The sequence below is a fragment of the Ictalurus furcatus genome, chromosome 25, assembly GCF_023375685.1.
Source record: "Ictalurus furcatus strain D&B chromosome 25, Billie_1.0, whole genome shotgun sequence".
NCBI lineage: Eukaryota > Metazoa > Chordata > Actinopteri > Siluriformes > Ictaluridae > Ictalurus > Ictalurus furcatus.
Genome location: NC_071279.1, coordinates 7,912,255 through 7,936,543, shown reverse-complemented (window position 1 = coordinate 7,936,543; position 24,289 = coordinate 7,912,255). Strand labels below are relative to the sequence as shown.

Below are 24,289 nucleotides of genomic sequence, written 5' to 3'. Positions count from 1 at the left end.
AAGAATAAGTGCAACGAACTGAGTCTTAGGGCGGATGCACGTGCAGTTAAGGGTTTTATTAAAAGGAAATAGGCAAACGAATCTGAAACGAGAAACACAGGCATGGTCAAAAACAGGCAAGGGGTCAGGCGAATGGCAAACGGGCATAAAGAAGGCAAGGCACAGCACAGCACAAACGAGAAACTAGGAATAAGGTCAAATACCGGAACCGAGAACACAGAACAAAGGCTTGGTGTTGAGTAAACACTTAATACTTCGCAATTAAACGAGGACACATGAGGGGTTTTAATCGCAAACGTAATCCAGGGTGAAACACAAAACAGCTGGGATTAATGAGAACACGTGAGGGAGACATCCAATAACGTAACATGGGTGGAGACATGACATAAACCATAACAAATACACATGTAATACGTAACAAAGTCAGTGTCACTGAACCCAGCTTAATTCATTTAAAATATTTAATATCAGAATACCAGCAGTAGAATACAAATCATATTAAAGGCTCTCATTAAATCTAAATAAACAGTTTACAGCTTGCGTAGTTTTGTAGTATGAATGATAGTTTTATTTTTGTTTGTTTCGAGTGAGCTACTACACTCTCATTTCAATTCGTACAGGATTTCACTGCGTCGTTTTGTGATTGTTGCGGCCAAAAATGTTCGATTTTGCAATGAAACTTGTGGAGCTTTTTTGTGCTTTTCAGTGAAAATCTACTTGAATTGGCGAAATTTACTTGCATTCAAACTGATCACTTCAGCAATGCTGACTATCGGACCAGAGCAGCATATTAAACTTATTCAGATTATATCTGGTGGATAAGACTGTTAAATTGGCCGTCTAAAACATAGCTCGTAAATAGAAATGCATGCTTATTTTATAGGGACATAAGGATTTTTTTGCTCATACAATATGGTTAAACTTTGTTTTACAAATGCCTCATTCTAGTGAAGTCGGATTTCGGAGATCACACAGGGACTCGCATTGACATGTTGCCTCTTCAATCATGCAAATTGTGCTGTTGATGTAGGCTAATTTATGGTTACGGAGACTATACCGAATGATATTGGTCTATTTTACACTATTTTACACTATACTTTAAAAACAGCACTGTCTTTTGGGTGAGGCGTTAAACCGAGGTCCTGACTCTCTGTGGTCATTAAAAATCCCACGACACTTATCGTAAAAGAGTAGGGGTATAACCCCGGTGTCCTGGCGAAATTCCCCCATTGGCCCTTCTCCATCATGGCCGCCTAATAATCATCATCTCTGAATTGGCTACATCACTCGCTCCTCTCCTCTCCGCCAATAGCTGGTGTGTGGTGGGTGTTCTGGTGCAATCCAGGTGGATGTTACACACTAGTGGTGGTTGAGGAGATTTCCCCCCACCACATACTATGTAAAGTGCTTTCAGTGTCTAGAAAAGCACTATATAAATGTAACTAACTATTTTTCCATTTTTGAATAAATGTATTTATTGGATTTTTAGAGTTTATTGAATATTTGTTGCAGCCCGACTGGCTGAAACATGTATGGTTGTCATTCTTGGATGTATATGCTTGGATGCTTAGCTGATGAGAGCAGCCTTTTCTTGCTTCACTGTCCATTTCACTTGGTTATTATTTCACTCTTTTTGTAGATAATTAAGCGCAATAATATAGACAACAGATTTAGTCTGTAAAGAAATATGTCATGGTAGCACCAAAGAGATGCTGAGCTACATTTCCCATCATCCCCAGCACGTCACGTGTCCTAACCACTATCACCTGTGTCTTGTTTCACCCTGATTAGCACCTGTATATAGGTTCTAGTTTGTAAGCACCTCGTTGTCAAGCTTTCGTTGTTGTCGTGTTCATGGATTGCCATTTGTACCATAGTCTCGCTCATATTCTTGCATCTCTTTTTTCAGTTTTTTGTTGTTTGTTTGCACTTAAATATAATACAATACAATATAAATCAACACTTGGATCCGCCACCTCTACACATCCCTGACAGTATTTTAAAGTCCCCATGAAGTGCCTTGAAATGCACATCATCATTCCATGTGTTGACGTAATTTCCACTGAAACAGGAAGTCAGGGCGGGACATATCGAGTGGCTCCACGCTTTTTTAAAATAGCCAATAGCATTTAGCTGTTATATATATTATAACTTCGGCAAGGTGATTTTTATCATGTTGGGGGCGGGCCACTTCAGATTCTAGAGAGCATTTCATTGGACAGAAAATCTAATGAGAAGCTGAAGTGCAGAATGATGTCATCAAAATTGTTGATCTGTATTGGTGGTAGAGAGAGATTGTAAATTTTGAATGCATACAACTCTTCAAAATGCGAATTCTGCCATTGTTTTTTGAGCACTCTAGCTTATAGACAACCTTAAGGCTAACATATTCGTACTAAAAGCCACAAAACTTCCATTTTGATTTCATGGGGACTTTTGAATTCCAGTATTTTGACCTGGTTATATATGTCATTTAACTTCTAATGTCTTGTCTCCTTTAAAAGTGAAATAACGCTGAAATATTTGGACGAGCGAGTCTTCTGGAAGCTACATGACCGACTGACTTATTCAGATGCACATACACGGGAAACACGAGGGACTACACAAAGCACAAAGTGGTCTCACATTTCAGCAGCGAAGGCATTAAACACATTATTTCAGCAGAATACATTAAAAGCTAGCAGGCCTCAAAATACTCTGAGGCATTTCTCTTAGCTGTAAGACAGAGAAGACTAATCCTATTGCAATAACCTGCATAATAAAACCTATAAAGTTTAAGGCTAGTCTTGTTAGTCGTGCTTCATTTCTCCTTTAAAAAAAATCACAGAGACATGGAGAACAGAACAGTCTCAGAGGGACAAAAACGACTGACTGTACTGGAAAGAACTCGCATCACAGATTATACATAGGATAACAAATTAAAGCCTTTCAGAGAAAAACCCGTTGTGCAGCCTCATTACCGAACATCGCTATTAGCCCAGCGGTACAGTGCTTTCGCTAATAAACAGCCATCTCACCAATTTCAGCTGCAGTGCGTGATTAGCTCTGTTTCAAAAAGACAAGCCCTGTTGACATTTATCATGCCTCATTTTTGACACATTTATATGCTTCACTGACAGAGGTGGAAAAAGTGCTGAGAAATAATACATAAGTGAAAGTACACACACAGCTGAAAGTAACCCTCATAGAATTTGTAATGGTTTTTAATGGTTATAATGGGAATTGTATTGGTTTTAATGGAAACTGTAATGGTCCCTGTGGGTCACTACTGGTAATCTGTTGCCTTCTATTGGTGGCATGTTATGTCGAGTGGATACCATTAAGGACCAATAATGGTAATGGTAATAGTTTTAATGATTAGCTGATGCTTTGTAATGGGATTTGTAGTGGAAACCATTAGAATTTCTGTTATGGTTTCTCTTGTTTTATTTCAGCAGGGAATAATGTGCCATGATCTTACTCGTTTAAAAGTAGAAGTATCAAATTAAGTAATCTCATGTTTTCAAGTAAATGGTAACTTTTATTACTTGTCTAAAACTGTTGTTTTCATTTTAAAGCAACTACACTAGTGGTATATACACAATTTGCTGTCCTTCCTGTGAGCTGGTCAGGCACAATATGCATGACTAACGCTAGATAGTTTGATTATGAATCAATCAGAAGTGAAATATCATGTAAATAACCAGTATTTACCATTAGCTAGAATTTGACTTGCTGCTTAGCCAAATTATTACAGGCCCTCATTTGAATATAGCAAGTTAATGCTAGCAAATTAGCAAAACCTCATGTAAAGTACCATTTTTTAACAATTTTATTTACAAAATTTGACAATTTTAATGGCGTTCTTGCCTTCTAGCAAGGCAAAGGAGACGCCTCATTTTATACATCTTTGCTAATGGTGCTTTCAAGTCACGTCAGAAAGATCATATTTAAGAGTTGCACATAAACGCCACAACAAAAGTCGTAATTACAAGTAGGAAACGAATTGGATTTTGTTTGAATTTCCGAGTCGGGGGGCGTGTCAGTAAGAAAACATGGCGGAATAAATGGGTGCAATGTCTGTAGTTGACGGTAAATTTGGTGAAACATAACTGCCTGCACAAAATACTATAGCATTGTACAATTACGGTATAATATGTAACAATATAGTTTACAGTGGTTTCATTAATTGATTAAAAACATTTCTTTTTAAAAAGCAGAAACACACCTGATGCACATTCTTTGTTCTTCATTTTCTAGAAGTAGAGTTAAGAAACCTTACTGTATTTTAAAATTTTTTTGTAGTTAATTAGAGTAGGTACACCGCCGTCTTGCTCTAACCAAAGTTGAACGCACATGACGTCGTAATTAAGACTTCCCAACTCGTAAATGCACAGATACTCCAGCATGTTACTGTTATTGAGGCACTCATCCTCAAGGTCAACACTGTAGTATGATGGCTTATCCATATTTAAAGGCATACGGATAACTGTAGCATTAACTACACTGAATGGCATGAGAAGGTCACAGAAGATGATGATTTGGCATGATTCTTGATCGATTTTGGATGCTTTAAATGCACAGACGCCTGTTTTATTAATGTATGGCATACACTTACAGGCTTGATAAGAGAAGACGAGACCCTTGAGATCTGTAACAGCTGCTTTTAAGGTCTAAATAAAAGGAATGTAAGGAGTTTTTTTTTTATTCTTGGAAATATAACTAGGTAAGAGTACAAGTATTCAATTTCAGTAACACTCACGTAAAGTATAAATACTCCAATATAATACTTATAGTGTAGTAATGAAGTACAATTACTCAGGTAATTTCCACCCTTGTTCTTAGTTGTTGTATTTGTGTCATAGTTTCCACACACTTTCATTTAGGAAAGGCTTTATAAAAGGTCTGGACTAACCTGTGTATATTGATGAAAGGAAAGAGTTCAGTTGGATGAGTTGGATCAGACTGGCTTCTAGTTTCTGTTTGAACTGTTGTCCAAGTATAAAGCAGACAGATTAGTGGATTAGTAGACACTTGACTTGGACACCTAGCTCAACCCTGTCTGAACATAATTTGACTACAAGGTCTTTTCTTATTGGCTATGCTATGAGTTGAATGACATTAACAGCTGGGGAATAGTCTCAAGTGATTAAAGGGAAAATTATGGCTGTACATATAGTGCTGTGCAAAAGTCTTAGCACCCTATTATTTATTTTATAACTTCTACATTATCGAGTCAGTACAAAAGCATTTCTAAATGTTAGTTTTCTAGTACAAAATTAAATGTTACAGAAAAATGTTTGTATGTCAGTAAAGAAAGCTGCATATTACATAAACGACCACTTTTCAGACAAAAAACATAATGAAGGCTGCTGGGTTTTGCTGCAAAAATAAGAAGCAAGTGCAACAGTCAAAGTCTCCAGAAGAACTGTGACTGGTTCTGTAAGATCCTCAATAAAACTTACAGCTCATTATTTTCTTAAGGCAAAGGGTCATCACATCAGATATTGACTTTGCTTCATTTTATTGCTGGTTACTGCACTTTATAATTTTTTTTTAGTGTAATAAATTGTTTTTCTGCCTCACAACTGATTTTCCCAGACAACCTTCATTTGTCAACAGACACTAAATATCCCTTAATTATAGCTGTTGTGTGTAAGATTTAGAAATTTCACCTCTCCTGTAGAAAACTGATATTTTAGGTGACTCGTGAGTTATGTAACGTGGGCTTGGCTCTGCCCTTCTCCACGGTGAGAGATAATTCGAGTCAGTATGCATTCAGAGAGAATTCAAACTGCATAATGCACACTTTGCACACATAGTGTGCCAAAATAGAAAAGACCCCAACGTACTTTGTACTGAAAAGGTATGTCAGTACTCCTACTGTACTAATACTAGTAAGCTAGTATGTGGTTTGGGATGCAGTCCTAGTATTTGTAACTCTGAGAATATTATTACCTGCTGCTGCCGTTATTGTTTTTTTCATCCGTATTACGGAAATGAGATTTAAAACATTATTGTACACATCAGTGTGACTGTCACGTTTACTGAGTGGCAGGTGAGAGATCAGAACCTCCCACACAAGCTCAGCACAAGCTCGTCTTTTAGACAGCATTAGCAGTTAGCTGACAGTGTGGCACTGTGTGATCCTGCATCAGTCTGTTCGCGCTTTGTGAACTGATCATCAGCGCCACAGTGTAACTGTGCACAATCTGCAAGATCAAAAAAAAAACAGGATTGTGGGTCTACAAAATGAGGCAGTTTCCTGAGGTTAGCAGGCTGTAGTTAAAGCTCTGGTTGCTCAACAATATCACAGTACATTGTTTGTGCAGGGCCTCAGGGTGACATGAATCACTCCCAGTAGTGCTTACTGCATTTCCGAGGCTGATGGTAGCGAGCTAGTTTGCCATTTATCACTATTTACCTCAAATAAAGTGTGGAGAACAAAAAAAAAAAACAAAGTCTAGTCGCTTCTGAGATGTTTTTTTAAATTTTTTTTTAAATATCCAATCTGTGTTATTTTGCAAGCATCTATGTATTGTTAATCCTATCTGACTCATAGCTGGATATTTAACTGGATCTCTTTATGAGAATAATTTGTCTGTTAGTCACTGCATCTTCCCAACAAATTATAGAACAAATAATTGCTTTACCTTTTCAGCAAGAAAAAAAAAAGCGAATGTTTTTATCAATCCTTTTTCCTTTTATTATTGTCATATATTGGACTCTCTTGTTGTCTCATTTCTCTGATTGGCTGCTTGTCCAATGTGTAAAAAGCACTGACATTTGACGTATCTGAGCCGGCATACAACATCGGTATACAAAACTCATGCAAAATCCAAATGATACACAGTATGTGTTTTGTATTTTGTAAAGTCTGCATTCTGCCTACATCTGCGTACAAACCACACGTGAAAAATCCTTATCCTTGTGAAGATGAGGAAAGGCCCATAGCATGCTTTCAGTATGGATAAAGCTCAGTGTCATCTCCACTGGACTTCGGCGTCAGGGTCATGCAGGCCCACCCGGTCTGTTCCACATTGCTGCTGGCTGTAGCCATACACACATACACACTAATGAAAGACATGGCTAATAGGGACCTAAAGACCAGAGGCTTCCCAACGGAAATTATAGAGCTATCTGTCACGGAGTTATGATTCTCTGAAGCTCCATCCATCTTTATTTTTCCGCTCTCTGGCTTCTCATAGTATATCTCCCTTCTTATATGTTTATTCGTTAATTCGTATTATTAGTAATGCAGTCTTTCTGTGTTCCTGTGGAAAAAAACCAACAGAATACTTGTCAACAATAACATACCACGGAGGAGAGGAGCCCTTATAGTATGTTGCACCGGTGGGAAGGAATATTAACAAAAAGTTTTATGGAAATGTAAGTAGAGATGGCACTGATCCGACACCCAGGATCGTTCTGGGGCCGATACCCGCAAAAAATGGTGGATCAGATATGGGAGGGGAACCAAGAATGAATTTCATTTGATCCTGTAACACATCGATGTGGAAGCCATATTACTGCCACGGAGAAAAAAATTTTAAAGGTGACTGCGACTTTATATCTCACAATTCCGACTTGATTTTATTCGCAATTTAGACATACACTTGACACAGTATCTGAAATGTGACTAACTTCAGGTAACAAGCGCACGCTAGCATCTGGTTTTCCTTGACTTGACCAACTGATGAGTGTTGTTCTTATACAGCCTATTTATAGAGAATGATTGATGCATTGTTGGTGCATTCTTTGTAACTCACTAAGTGTCAAGTGGACGTCTAAATTGCAAGAAATAAAGTCAGAATTGTGAGATATAAATTCATTATGAGAATAAAAGTCAGACCCCGTCCAGGGTGTCCTCCGCCTTGTGCCCCATGCTCCCTGGGATAGGCTCCAGGTTCTGTGAGACCCAGTAAGGATAAGCGGTACAGAAAATGGATGGATGGATGGATGGATGGATGGATGGAGTCATATCACAGCAAACCAGTGACTACATTTCCCATACTGCACTGCGGCCTACAAACATGGCTGCCATGAAATCTAATTCCCAGAACACACACACACACACACACACACACACACTCATTCTAATCATGCCCACCTGCATCCAGTTCACAGCACTCACAACCACGCTATATAAGAGACTTTTCGAACACTATGACTTACACTATGACTATTACGCTCAGTTGCTTAGTCTCTAGTCATATTTCTAAGCCTTATCATGTTTGCTTTTCTTATCATGGACTTTGTTTACCCTGTTGACCTCGATTCTCTGTTCTGCCTAGTTTAGCCTGTTTGTCTGATCCCTTGACCCCAGCCTGCCTTGGACTTTGTTTTCTGCCTGATCCTTTGTACTTCGTTTGGTTTGATTAAACTGCCATACCTGCACTTGCTTCCGTCTCAGCCTCCATTACGTGACAGATGGATGGATGGATGGAAAAAAGCCAGAATTAAGAGAAATAAAGTCGCAATTGCTGTTCCTTTTTTATTTTTTAACAGGCTTCCATAAATGGAAAAGACTGGAATTGGATTTGGAATAAAAATTTAAAAAATAACTGGAAGTGTTTTTATTTATATGTATTTTTGTTGTTGTTATCGTTGATTTTTCTTATATTTATGCTTTATAATTAATTATATTTATTATATTTACAATGTAAGTGCTTTTTGTGTGAGTTTAACTGCATAAAAAAAGCTGTGGTTTTCTATAATCCGTGTTTTAAGTTGTGTAATATTTCATGTATTTTTTAAAGTGCTTCAATTCAAATTCATTTAACAGCTTAGTTGTTTTTAAAGTAAAAACCATTGGATAGGTTTCGATATCAACTGATGCTCAAGGTTTCAGTATCAGTATCAGTCTTGGAAAAGGAAAGAGCGGTATCACGCCATCTCTACATGTAAGCCTATACCTGCTCCGTGGTCCATTTACACAGCCAGGGCTTTGGTCCAGACACTTCTGCTTAATATAAGAAAAGATGTGAGTAGAACATGATTTCAGATGACGTTGAAAAGGCACAGGTGATGGACTGGCATTTGATCAAGAATGTATTCCTGCCTCACATTAAGTGACTCTCCAGCATACTGTAAAATAGTTACTGAAGATGGATGGATGAATAAACTGATAAATGGAAAGGTATGACCAAATTGTTAGTGATTTCTAACGTCTAACAGCATATTGAGGTTATCATGCCCAGACAACAGCAGCGCTTAAACCCTAGCCCACTGTAAACAGCATGTCCATAATTCAGTGATTCACAATTTCAGCTCAAGAGCCGTTCATTTAGCTCAGCAGATAACCATCAAGGGTCTACAGGAGTGGGATTTTAAACCACCGTCTTGATATGTTAGTAGCGCAATGCAATCAGACAGCTGACCTTACATTGTATTCTTTATAATGTTGGTGTAAATTGTAAAAGACAGAATGCTCCTAAAGCCTCTGGCTGGTCCTTTCCTGTTGTGTTCTCCACAATGTCCCAGGTTGATTGGTCCGCCTTAAATGCACAGCACAATAAACATGCTGCTGTATGGACAAGCCTTGGTATATGGTAGTGTATGAAGCTAATCTAATCAGGATAGCTCCAGTGCTGAATGGCTATGAGGCCCACAATAGCAAAGCTCTTCAGGAGCATTAGTCACTTAACCCTGATGGGAACGCTACACCGAGAGGCGACATCAGCTATATTCCTTTGGCTCCTTGTGATAGCGTATTATCTTTCCTCCTGCCTGCCCTGTTTATAACCAGTAACTCCGTTGTGGATAATCTTTATTACCTGTTTCTCGCTTTCCCTCAATGCATTTACTTATCCTTTAGCTAGTAGCACCTTTACCTGAATCACTGCTCCTTCCAAAACAATTCAATTCTCCTGTCTGCTTTTATTCTTATATGCAATTACACACAGAAATCTCTTTTTGCTCTCCCTACATCACTTTCACCTCAACTCAAAGTTGTGTCTGTTCCCACTTCCTGATGCCCACCTACAGAATAAACCGAGGCATCAGAACAGATGGTGAAGCCCTGCTGGTGATGCTGTTTTTTTATTTATTTATTTTTTTCAGGCTGTACATCTTGCATTTTCATTCATGTAATTTGTAGATCCTCTTAGTATAATTCCTCTCTAGGTTCTTTAGGGGAGGAGTGATTAGCTGGCGTAAAGCGCATTAGTGTTAGCACTGTGGCTAAAGCCTGAAGCTGCGGTAGTTCCGGCAGCCTTCCTTAAAGGTATACTCTAGCATTTTTCACGCTGGAGTATACCTTTAAGAAGTTTGTGTAATGATGTGTTTTCCTCTACTGAGAAGAAACATTTAGAAAGGAAGCCTGAGGTCACTTGTTAAAATCCATTAATCAATGTTGAAATGATCTTATTGTTTTCAGACATTTTTGTATTATTCCACGGTGTCCATTAAACACATATTAAGTCAGATGTACTCTCGAGAAAAAAAAAATGGCTATATATTTTTATGTTTTTTGTATATAGTTGTGCCTTTCCTTCATCTCCAACCCACAACTTCATAAAGTAGACCCCCAGTGTCAGTGAAAGCAGATCAAAAATGTTGTAACCTGTTGCAAACCAGAGCAAGAACATTTAATAATATTTAAAAATGTATTATTTAATAAGGAAGGAGGGACTACGAAGTGACTTAGTGATTAGCACGTTTGCGTCACATCTGCAGGGTTGGGGGTTCGAATCCTGCCTCTACGCTGCATGTGTGGAGTTTGCATGTTCTGCCCATACTTCAGGGGTTTCCTCTGGGTATTCCTGTTTCCTCCCTCAGTTTTAAGACATGCGTTGTAGGCTGAGTGCCATCTCTAAATTGTCCGTATTGTGTGAATGTGTGTGTGATTGTGCCGTGTGACGCGTTGGCCCCCCACCCAGGGTGTTCCCCACCTTGTGCCCCGAGTCCCCTGGGATAGGCTCCAGGCTACACAAGGTAGGATAAGCGGTACGGAAAGATTTTTGTCACTATGTATTTTAAGATACATATTTTCCATTTTGTCAATATTTCTGCAGCGTCACATGGTTTAATAACTACCAAAAAATAACAGGAGAGAAAAAAACTGTTCCTTTTTTTTAAAATTCTTGTTATTTTTACTTCGGATTACATTGGCTATTGTGCACATACTGTAGACTTTATTCTGTGTGACTTTGTAGTATTGATATGTGTGTGTGTCCTGCAGTTGTATGTCTGAAGGTCTGACCACAATACACACCATGCGGGTCTGACACCTGACCTGTCATTAACACCGGGTCATGACAATGCAACCACGGACACATCACAATGCACTCATTGTTTGGATCTAGCCATTTTCAACTATTTATAACACTACAACCAGGTCATGCTGTGCCAATGCAATCTATTTATCGCCCTCATTTGGGAGTGAGTTTCAAATACATGTTCGTTACATTCTTATACAACCCCAATTCCGAAAATGTTGGGACGGTATGGACAGTGCTAATAAAAACAAAGAGGAGTGATTTGTAAATGTACTTTGACTTGTATTTAAACAAAAAATGTATAAAGACAAGGTATTTGGTGTTTTACCTAATCAACTGCATAGTTTTTTGAAGATAAATCTTTATTCTGAAATTGATGCAGGCAACACAATCCAAAAAAGTTGGGACAGGGGCAATTTAGGACTAATAGCGATGAGACAAGTAAGTTGAAATAAGAAGATGATGTGAAACAGGTGAGGCAATCGTCTAATCATAGTATATAAGGAGCCTCCAAAAAAGGCCTAGTCCTTCAAGAGCAAGGATGGGTCGAGGCTCACCAATCTGTCAACAGATGCATCAGCGAATAATCCAATATTCCCCAAAGACAGATCAGTAGGATTTTGGGCATTTCATCTTCTACAGTGCACAATATAATTAAAAGATTCAAGGAATCCGGTCAAATCTCTATGAGTAAAGGGCAAGGCTGAAAACCACTTCTCAATGCACATGATCTCCGATCCCTTAGACGTCACTGTCTTAAAAACCATCATGAGTCTGTAATGGATATCCTGACATGGGCTCGGGAATACTTTGGCAAACCTTTGTCTCTCAACACCATTCGCCGCTGCATCCACAGATGCAAGTTAAGGCTTTACTATGCAAAGCAGAAGCCATACATCAACACTGTCCAGAAGTTCTTCTCTGGACTCGGTCTGATCTAAGATAGACAGTAGCACAGTAGAATCGTGTTTTGTGAACCGACGAGTCAACATTTCAAATAGTTTTTGGACAAACATCCATCGTGTTCTCCGGGCCAAAGAGGAAAAGGACCATCCAAGCTGTTATCAGCATCAGGTCCAAAAGCCAGCATCCGTCATGGTATTGGGGTGTCTTCAGTCCCAAACGCTTAATAAGTGTTATTAAAAGAAAAGGGGATGTTACACAGGGGTAAACAGTCGACTGTCCCAACTTTTTTGGAGTGTGTTGCAGTCATCAGATTTGAAACGAGTGTATATTTTTAAAAATAAATTAAATTTACAAAGTACAACATAAGCAACTAATGAGATATCAAATTTACATTACTGTAGACGTCTTGGTGTCTGGAAAGGCAGAGACTGGGGAGGAAATTGAGTTTTCTCCACTTCCATTTCATTTTCCATATAGTTTACTTCTGAACACCTTCATTTAATCCTTTGATGTGAAAATCCTTCTAAAGAAATGATTTGATTTACACATCAAAGTTATGCAAAGCATTTGTGTCTCTTCACTCAGAATTTTGTCTTTCGTTATCGGAATTTTAACATCACACATAACATCATAGAGGATAGCATTGTGATCTGTTTTGTTTCAAATCATTATTCATTTATTCTTCTTCAGTCACGGTTTTATCATTGTCAGTGTTGCGGTGGATCCGCATCCAATTCCGGTACACTGGGCACAAGGCGGGAGAATTCTCAGGGGATGGGAAGCCATCGGCAAGACGCTATTCACCCACACGTTCACACACTCATTCACACCTAGGGGCAATTTAACGTAACCTACCTGCAGTGGGAGGAAACCAGAGAACCTAGTGGAAACCCACATGAAGACGGGGAGAACATGTGAATCTCTGCACGCACACTAACCTGAGCTCAGGATCGGACAGAGTTTCACGGTGGATGTTACAGCCAGACATTAGACCTTCATCCCTGATGTACATGTAGATATATTTGCCTCGATTGTCTTCTCTAACATTGAGATCATTACGTGTCACCGCTGTCTCACCTACTCTTTCTGTCTCTACTCTTAATGATGTGGATGAGTCATGAGTTCCTCCACAGCATGCCTGATGTTGAAGGTGGTATGTGGGCTTGAGAGTGTGTGGTGATGCGTATTATAGCATTCACACACACTAATGCTCTCAACCGGAACGGGTAGCCTCCCGTGTCACATTCTTGTGTTTCATCTTTTTCTTTATCTGGTAAACGTATCTCACTGAAACTCTCATCTGAATTCAATAGCTTTCAGAATTCTGAAAAGTACCTTAAATACAGTATCTTGCATAAGTATTCACCCTCCTTGAACGTTTCAGATTTTGTTGTGCTATAGCCTGGAACTGAAATGGACTTGATTGGGATTATATGGCTTAATTTAGTGAGACCAGGTAACCAGTTGTCATCAGAAGTCACATAATTAATTGACAGGAGTTCACCTATGTGCAATTACAGTGCTGTGAAAAAGTATTTGATTTCTTCTGGTTTTGTGTATATCTCATACCCAGTAGTTTTAAATCTTCAAACGAAATACAACATAAAACAAAGGCAACCTGAGTAAACACGGTACCGTTTAAGTTATCCAACGCCTATCACCAATGTGAAAAAGTAATTGCCCCCTTAAACTTAAACCTGGTTGTGCCACCTTTAGCAGCAATAACTGCAACCAAACGCTTCCGATAACTGTAGCTCAGTCTTTCACGTGCTTCTAGGACTAGGACTTATTCTTATGCTTTGAAGTTTCAAATGTGTTCAACCTGTTTCAAAGAGGATCAAATGGTTGCTTGTCCAAATATGTAAAAAAAAAAAAAAACATTTTCCATGGGGTGTACTTATTTTTTCACATGACTGTATATCTAGTGTTGAAATAGTGCATTGGTGGAAAGCAATGCAATCCTGCCACTCACTGGCATGTATTGTCCATGACATCACTGTTGGAGATGTTCTTCCTCTGTAACGTCATCTCCTCCAAGCAGTGGAGGCCCAATAACAGCACAGGTGTTGTTACCAGTGGCCTTCTTGACTTCTCTTCACGTGGATCCTCGTACTTTTCAGATACTGTGGGCTAAAAATAGCATCCCAGTGGTGCTCCTTAACCTCATGTATGTAGGACAGTGTAGAGTTGGATGAGCAGACTTTCTGCTGGAGTAGAGTAAGGGTTAGTAGCACAGTTGACAAAAAAAACAAAAACAACAAAAAAAAAGCACCACCGGTGATGCTTCCTAACAGCTGGGCCGACAGGCAGATTAAATGCGGTTGTAAATACTCACATGTTTCTGAGCTTCGACAGATCTACAGTAAGTCTGAGCAACACAACTCGTTTTCTGTAGCACAGAAAGCAGGGATATTTCCGACAGCCGCCTACACTTGACTAGAACACCTCTAACCTCCACTACACCTGCTACCTGTACTGTTATGCAGGCTACATTTAAACTCACGCACTGTTTGCTTGTTACATGAAACAGATGCAGTGACAACAGTGTAAACATGTACAATATGCCGTACTATAACTGACGCTTATGCTTTCTCAAAATAATTGCAGTTAGACTGCTTGTCTGTTCAAAAGGACTCCTTTACTATGAAGTTAATTTCTATAATCCCTTGCAGTAATGAGCACTTTGGATCTTCATGTTTCTTATATTAGACATGTGTAGAGAAATTAACTGATGTCTCAGTAGATGTGCTAAGACTGTAATTAAGAGAATGGAAATATTTATTGTAAATAATCAGACTTGCAGACTCCCTGTGTGTGTGTGTGTGTGAGTGTGTGTGTGTGTATGGATGAAGCACTCTGAGGAAGCACTTCCCCATTCCTCGTGTGACATCGTTGCGGTTAACCCATAGACAGACGTGAGCATGGAAAATATACATTTGCCAAAAACAGCCACATCGATTGAAAGAGAGTGAGAAGGAGGAGGTAGAGGGAGAGGGATAGAGGGAGGAGGGTGATGGTGCCGTCGCAGACTACAGGCAAGATCTGTCACTGCCACGCCCTGGACAAGCACTCTGGGTGTACACTTAAACCTAGAGGGACAAACAGACTCGCGTACACGCCCATACACTCATACACACACAATCTGTCTTTCTCTCTCATAGACGTATAAGACAAAGTCACTAATATTCTCAAGGACATTTTCAAATGATAGATAGATAGTAAAAGGCAGAGGTCAGATTAGCCTGTGGATAGGATGCTGCAGATTCAGATTACCTCCCCAAAGTCACATTGTTTCTGTATGATATAGAAACTGTATTGTAGTCAGATTTATCTCTCTGGCTTATTTCATTATGTTGCATATAGTGCTTTAAACGTGCAGTTTGTAAGGTCTAAACATGTTTCATTTTCAGATTCTGTGCAGGTTTTGATTTTGTGTTGAAATATATTGAATCTACGGAGATATAATAATACAGTTTAAAAAAAAAGACATTTTATCTAAAGAAAAATGTAGCCTGCTATTGTGCGAACTTAGTGATATTGTTGTCATTGTTGAGTAAATATCCATGGTTTTCAGGTTTGCTCACTTTTCCCTTTTCTCTTGTCCCACGGTTTTCTCACTCTCGCAGATAAATCAGACGCAGATCTCCTGAAGAAGTCCATCATTGATATGGGTGACCCTTACACGTCCCTCCTGTCCAGTTACTCCTCCCAGATGGACACCTCTTACTTCTCGGGCGATGTCAGTGGAGGGGAGAAGAAGCAGCAGGCAGGAATTGATGACCTCATCTCGGGCCTGGATTGCCAGTCTGCCATGTTCAGCTCAGACTCAGGTATTGAGATGACCCCGAGTGCTGAGCTTGGCTACAGCTCCCACAAGCTGCATGACTCAGACAAGACCCCCGATTCCACCTACAACTACATGGACATCAGGAGCAGGGAGGATCCCTACAGCCAACAGCAGCTCTTGGAGGATTGGGGGATAAGTGCCGCTTCAGAGTCTGCCCCTCTATCCAGCCTCAGGGGAGGGCATTACTTGGAGAAGAGTCCCTCACCTGTGGAAGTGGAGACACTGGGCCCGTCTGCAGCTGCGCTTGACTCACACACTTTCCCCTATGTAGAAGAACCATCCGATGATGAGCTCTCTGACTACCAGCCCAACCGTTCACCAGGTGCTGAGGACAGTGCCAGTCCAGTCAAGATCACTTTGACAGAGACCCCGCCCTTGTCAGTCTCCCCTGTGGCCAACAAGCGAGCCTCTCCGGTCGCTGTGTCTGAGAAAGAGAGCATCCTGAGCCTGGGACTGCAGGGAGTGCCCACTGTCACGCTGTCCGAGCCAGAGGATGAGAGTCCTGGATCTTCCACTCCACCACTCACAGGTGAGCATTAAAATAACATAAATTTGCACAACACAGCACAGGACGTTCTATGCAGGCGTTTTGCCAGACTGCTGGGCAAGCCAGCCTAGAATGTTCTTGTTTCCTCACTGACTGACTAACTGGATCCCTATTGTTGAATCATTCAGGAGTCACCTCAGATGCAGTGATTTTTTTTTATTTCCTGCACCGTGATTGGCTAGTTCAGTCAGTTTAAAAATTGGACAGTTGTGGAGCCATATTTTTGAAAATAGAGACAACTATCCAGCAAAATTGAATTTGTTGGCATACAGATGGAAAAAATAACTTAACTCCACTTAACACTCTACTTTAATAAGAAATGCTAGAGAGAAGAAGTTTGCTCACATGTATGTTTTTGTTGACAATGCTGTGTCATATACCGTATGTAAGGTTGTAGAGATGAGACGCAAGCTCGAAAACCAAACTGGCAAACTGGCACAAACAATAATATTAACAGCAGAAATTAGCACAAACATTTGGGAATACTTTATGGTGAGGCAAGAAGTCTGTGGTGTGTGCAGTTCTGAGCTGAGCCACTGTCCCTCTGAGTAACTGATTCCACACATGCTCTCTCAGTGGGACATCTTTACACAGCAGATGGCCACAGCCAAGCAGGTGCTGAACCTGCAGCAAACACTCACCTCTTTCCATTCTTTTCTTCCTCTCTCACTATAGAAGAGTCTGACTCTCCATCCGATCCCATGATTCCGACCACTGAAGTGAAAACCCAGGAGAAAGCTCCAGAAACTTTCTCACTGGTCTCTCAGACTGCACCCAAATCTCAGAGTCCTTCCTTGGAGCTTAAGAGCACTCCCACTCTTCCCCTGTATGCCAAGGTTTCAGATGCCAGCAGTGGAGATTCGGGTGATTCAGAGATTGAGCTTGTGTCTGAGGAGCCAAGTCCACAGGCTCCCAGCTCTGCCTACATGACCTTCAGCAAGAGCCCCAGCACCCCTCCACCAGCCCCTGCAACTACCCAAGCTCCTGTTTCTGTCTCTGTCCCTGCCTTTAACCCTCTCCCTGGCCTTGCTTCTGCCCCCAACTCTGCAGCCATGCAGTACAGCATCCTACGCGAGGAGCGGGAGGCTGAGCTGGACAGTGAGTTGGCCCTGGAGTCCTGTGAAGAAGAGAGCCCTAAGAGATTTCCCCAGGACTCCTCCACCAAGGTAAGCAAAGTCAACTCGCAACCGGATGAACCTCCACCCCCCTCAGCTACAGTGATCGCTGCTCCCCCTGTGAACCCTGCTCCTCCACCTGCTGCTCCAGTCTCTGACGATGCTCCTAAAGAGAAGATGGCAAGTGAGGGAGAGGATGAGAAGACAAAGCCCAGCATCAAACCTTCACCCCCCACTGCAGTCCTGCCTGAACTGAAGGTGGAGCAGCCTCCTGAGGAAAGGCAAGCAGAGAGGAAACATTCTAGCGCTGAAAAACACCCCACAACTCCTGCTATCTTCCAGGGAATAACTAGAGAAAAGGGTAAGGCACTGTGAAATTAAAATTCTTAATGTAAGAAGTGAGTATGATTTGGCTTATGCACAATTAATAGCAAAACAATAACATAGTAATTGTTAGGTAGACTGTTGGTGTATTTGCAAGAATATATTTATTATAATTTACCAAATTACTTTCTTTTCTGTGGTCTTAATCACTGTTTTAGCACTTATCTAGTGCAGTGAGTTCTGTAATAACCTAAAATATACTGTAAGCTAGAATGTCTGTGGCAAAATAGCCACTCCTTGCTATAAATATATGGGTGGAAAGCAGTGAATTTGGCAGCAAAACCAGGAAGGAACATCTGAATGCTCCACGCACTTGAGGGTAAACTTTCTTTATTTAGTACACATATTTGGCATGTTATTGTCAAATAGTCACCAAAAGGTATGTATGGAATTATCAGAAATATCAGTACATAAATTATTGAATTCACTATATTTTTTATTTTTAAAAAATAATTTCCCTAGCCTTAGTTTCACACACACATGAGGCAGATATGGTGACTAATTGTATTCCACAGACATGTTGTCCAGGAGTGTCATATCCAAACACATATAACTTCCCTCAGAATAGCTAATGTAAGGTTATGTAAGGTTATGTAAAGGCTAGGTATGTAACTGTGGCTCTACAACTGAGGGGAGGACTAAACCAGTGGTTACCTTTGGGCTACATGCCCAGTCACTTTCTTTACCAAATGGGCTGTTCCCCAAGACACACAAATATTTGGTCAGTGATCTACCAGCTGGCAATAACATCTACTTTGAGAATTCTCACTGGCTACAGGGCTGGCCTGGGTACATTTTGACCAGAAATTGAACAGAAAAGTTGATAGGATTTTGTTATACTGCAGCATCTACCTCTTTGTTAAGAATGCTGGTTTTGTTTGGTCTGGTCACAAATGCAGACACTGTGTATGGATCGATAATGCATGCAATTGCCAATTTGCTAAGTAGTATGGCAGTAGTGATAGCCAATAAAAAGTAATGTATGGTATGCTGTGCCACACTGACTTGGTCTGTTGGGTATTTGGAATACAGGGCTCATCAATAATATCAACCATAGGCAAAAACATGGTCTGTTTGGTTATAATGTGGTGCATTGTCATCCATAACGGTAATGGCACTGGCAGGGTTACAGTTCTCAATTTGGCCAGTCGTGCACCATGCCATCCTGACCCAAAGCCTCTGTTTTTCCTCTATTCTTAGGTATAGGCTTGCTACAAAACAGTGCATCTTCTGTCTCACTGTATCAGCCTGATAAATAACACAAGAGACAGGAGGTTGTACATCCCTGATGTACAAAGTCTAGATAAGGTTGGGTTATGGTTGCTCATAATTTTCTGAGTACCTCTATGACCAAGATAGCCCTGTTAATTGACTTTCCATCCTAGAGCTTCCGTATATGAGATCAGGAGTTCTGTCTTGAACGGTAGTTGTTTTAAGAAGACATTTAAGTCTCTCCGAACTTCTGACAGCTTTTTTTTTTTTGGAATCGGAAAATATCTCAAATATACAAGTTAGGCAGCCAGTCTTACTACTGGAAGCACTGATTACATAGCTGTAATTTCTGTCAGTATGCCTGCTCTTTTATTAAGATCTTCAGTTCACTCTTAAATGCATATAAGCGCCCATTGTAGAAATTAGCATTTTGTGAAATAGCCCAGCTACTTGTACTCTCAGTTTTGCCAAGGCAGCCTTAATACCAGCCTGTAGCTAATTCAGTGCCACTGCTGTGCTGTGCTCCTGCCTTATACACCGAGCTTCCGTGTCATGCTACCAGCAATCTCTGCCAAAGTGGGCCTTCTGACTTTGTTTAAATTCTGCCATTGCAACAGTGAAGGAGATTGCTTTTTTCTTCCTAGTGGGCTCTGCAGCCATATCTGCTGTTCGTTTTACTCATTGTTATGTGTGTGGACCACCGGAGGAAGGTGATTAATAGACTGCAGTATTTTTGTAGCCTACGAGGTGCACTTTGTGCATTGCTAATGGCATTATGCCGCAGTTAGGGCAGGGCTCTGTAAGTCCCTTTCACATATCTTCAAGTCCAAACAGGATGGACATTGATCATGTCCGTCATCCATCTCCATGGGGGCTTGACCGAACAACCTCACCATCCTGCCCTACACAAAATGGTTGGAAAGGTTGACAAAGTTTCAACAAATCACATAAGCTGTAAATTTATGGACTTTCTAAGGTTTTAATTTGGAGTCTGCACCATACATTCACTTATGGTGCACCTTATTATCTCTCTCTCTCTCTCTCTCTCTCTCTCTCACGTTATTGTTAAAATCTGCACCAATAACAACATTAGTAAAAATGAAAGTGTTAGAGCACTTACACTCAGTGTCTTGAATCCACTTCCCCAACAAATCAACAAGATAAGAATGGGAAAGAGAGACTGAACATGTGAGGTCATGGTCATGGTGACAAGATGACCACATTGCTATTAATACTCGGCAAGGAAATGAGCAAGCGAGAGAACTCCACCCTGGCCGTCCAGAAGGAGAAGAATCAGAAGACCCTCACCAACACCTCTTTTACTAGAGTATAACGGTTTGCTTTTCTGAAAGAGAAATAATAATCCAGTTATTCCGGATAAAGTATTTGGTTCTAAAGCATCTGCTGACTGTGCAAATGCATAGGGTTGGAGTTAGGTATTTTCTAACAGCATTCACTGAAGTTTTTCAGTATTTACAAAACACACACACAAAAAAATCTATATGTCTGTGTGGAATTAGAATCAAGAATATCAAGAATATATTTCTGATTTAAGACAAAAGTCAGAATGACAAAACGTCATTTGATGAAATCTGACCAGTATTGCATTAGACCATCATGAATTTAAAGATTTATAAATTCGAACTTGTCAGGGTTGCAGGACAATCCTACAACACTGGGCACAAGATGGGAGAATTCACCCTATATGGGATGCCAGTCTATTGCATACTTTTTAGGAAATAATTTCACTAGTTAAACCTGAGGCATTTTTATACATATTTATGTATGTACTTATTGATACATGTTTATGTAACCAATCTAAAATGCTATTCATATCAGCAGATATAGACTTAAAATATCGATTATATCTCTGACTGCAGAGTCATTTCATGTGCTGCTTTATGTAGGAGAAGATATTGTGCAGTGACTTTCTGGACTACTGTTCCCTACTGCGGACTACTACTCTCTATTCGCAGAGTACTGTAGCAGTAGAAGGGCAAATCGTGGATACTGGATCATCTGTTTATAGGACAGTGAGGCGTAGGACGAGCAAGGGAAAACAAAACTAGAGAGAGGACACCGTGCTTTACGTAACACGTGACCTCTGTACCACCTTATACTTTTACAAACACATATTTAGACACATGGGTGCTACTTGTGTAAGAGCAGCTCAACACCTTGCCTGTGTATACAGTAAAACAATGCATAGTTAACTAAAACATTAACCTATTACTTGCTGTACTATGTACACACATAACATTACTTAAGTATTTATGCAAACTTCTACACAATCTTCTAAACCAGCATTTCTGAATGCTGGACGAATCTTAACGTCTGTGCATTTTTGATGACTTCCTGCTAAAAATAATACTGAACTCTTTTGCCTGAAGGTGTGATGACTCTCTTATTTTGCTAAAGTAAAGATATGTAATAGAGGAATGCTCAAAGATGGAGAAGCTAAGAAAATAAAGCTCTAAAAATTTGCTTGTATTTCCTCATTTGTAAGTCACTTTGGATAAAAGCATCTGCTAAATGAATGAATGTAAATGTAAATGTAAAATAGCACAAACAGATCACTAATACCTTAAATACCACTGAATACCGAAGCCTGAAATGACCCAGCTCTCAGATCTTGAATACAAATCAGTCACCTCTGTTTGTCCTCGTGCTGTAGTAGGGTGTGTGCCACGCTGAGCAGGATCTGGAGACACTGCAGTGCATGAAGGAGCATCCAAAAAACATCCATCATGTCTCTGCTTTATATTTACAGGTGCTGGAACTTGTGTCTAAGCTCTAATGAAATCTCCTCAAAGCTGACACAGAGTCGCAGAATCTCTGGTGATTTCTCCATTAATAGTAGGCCTTTTCTTAGAAGCTATACCCAGTTAAACAACAATAATCCCACTTCTTCTTTGTAAAGGTTATTATATGATCCTATTAACAGGCTGGTGTGCAAATATTTACTCATAGTTTATATTCGTGAGTTTATATATACAGTGTGTGGCCCAATTAGAGCATCTCTGTATGACTCAGGTTCATTGCGATACTTGGTTTCTACATTTCTACAGTGTCATCGACGAGTGCTGCTGCCCTCCCATGTTTACATAGCCTCACTACAGCTGCAAAAGTGGAAAGGCACACATTTACGCAAAAGGAGACAGATAATTGATTATAGCAGTTTAATTTTAGACTAGGATCATTTGCGGTTACTTGCTGAGAGTGGTGTAATATCTCTGTCAGTGCCTGTGGCTGTGAGACAGCTGAGAGGTTGCTAAATGGTGACATTTAGTGCTAATGCGGTGGGAATTTTATCATTCAGGTTTCTTACCCATTGAGTGTAAGAGAAGAGGGATGGTGAGAGATGTTTCTTCTTATTCTTAAAGCTGAGAAATAGACAAACAGTCAAACACTACTGAGTTATTAAATATTGGACTTTTTGTGTTAATGCCAATACTGTCGTGATTGAACATGTTATCGTGTCATTGCTAAGAGACCGCTTTGAAATGCTTAGATTGAGGAAAAAACTGAAATACAATATTAAAATGTATACGTTAATAATTTTCACCAGACAAATGAACTCCAATGTATGTATATTTCATCCACATTAATGAAATAGTAATGACATTATTATAGATATTATTAATAGAGACGTACTGATCCCACCTTTTCCTTTTTTAGATGTTAGAGTACTGAGTATTCACAAATACCTGATACCGATTTGGTGCTGAGAGCCAAGCCAATTTTCTGGAAGTTCCTGTTGCCAGGTTATGCAAAATATTAGCATCCCAGTGGCAGCAGACTTTGAGACAAACTGTGTCCTCTGTTTACATGCAGTATCAATACATCAGTGGATCAGATTGCCCAGATAAACAGAGAGTTATTCATTCCAGTCAAACTGGAAGGTCGTTGCAACTGAAAAAGATGAAAAGCGGTTATTTTCTCATTGAAAGGCAACATTTTTATTTTAAAATCAGCTATATCCTGTGGCTCTATCACACATGACTACTTTATGTTTACAAAACACTCCTTGTTGTAAAGCCGTGCTCAAATTTATCCATCGTCCTTGTCTTTTCCTAATAATGTCTTTGAAATAGCATATCATTTTTGCACCATGGACAAAATGGTTGCAAGTCTTTTGGCAACATTTTGGCTGTGACCTGTGGGGTTTTTTTTTGTTGTTGTTTTTTAAATTGTTGTTCTTATGCATAGAGTTTATATAACTATTTTGCACTGCACTGTAATGTATATTGGGTAGTTTCATGCTCTCACAGCCTACTGAACCTCTTCATCTGCCAATAATCATAAATAAATTTAAAACAAACTGATCACATGGAGTAGGGATGGGCGATATTGACGTAAAACTATATCATGATATTTTCTGGTATGTATTGCGATAACAATATCAGTGACGATATAAATATAGTACCATGCACCACTGTTTTTAGCTACAAGTCATATCTGTGATCTTGAGAGCCTCAGAAACACAAACATTGATCTAAAAATACAGCTGATTTTCTGTAACCAAACCAGTTCCAGATTGTAGAGGTAACTCCTCATTTAGCGATAAACTCCTCCTCAGCTTCACATCCACCTTCGGGAATACTAGTTTTCGCTCTTCACGTGAGCTGTGAATCCCTAGCATGGAGGCATAATCTGCTTGTCCTGGATGTCAGGGTTAGTGAATTGTCCATTCCTGGTGTTCAATTGAATGATATTTATAACTTTTGGTGTTTAGTGCATCCGGCTAGTGCTGACTACAGAGAGAGCTGACTTGGCTGGATGGCTCTGGGAAGCAGGCTATCATTCAGAGAGCTGAACTGCAGATAAAGCTATGATCAGTGAACTAAAGACAGAAACTGTTACCTTCCATAGAGAGTAAATAAAAGGTTGTTATTGTTAATCAACGTAAGTAATCTTCAAAAGTCATTTTTCACACAAAAGTGCTAGGAATCTCCCACATCCATGATTAATTTTTTTTATTTTTTTTGGCCTGACTGACATAAATCCTTCAAATTGTTTTTGCACTAAGGATTCATATTATCGTATTGATTTTATATGAAATTTCTCTTTAAGGGTGACC

At 39.8% G+C, this 24,289-nt stretch overlaps 1 protein-coding gene across 1 annotated transcript in view; it reads left to right on the top strand.

Annotated features, from left to right (window-relative positions):
• The window catches only part of rtn1b (reticulon 1b), a 50,334-nt gene that overhangs the window by 9,427 nt on the left and 16,618 nt on the right, over positions 1-24,289 (top strand). Inside the window, exons 2-3 of the mRNA XM_053613913.1 lie at positions 15,731-16,480; positions 17,174-17,974. Of these exons, the coding sequence (XP_053469888.1) occupies positions 15,731-16,480; positions 17,174-17,974 (1,551 nt within the window). The remainder of the gene's footprint in view (positions 1-15,730; positions 16,481-17,173; positions 17,975-24,289) is intronic.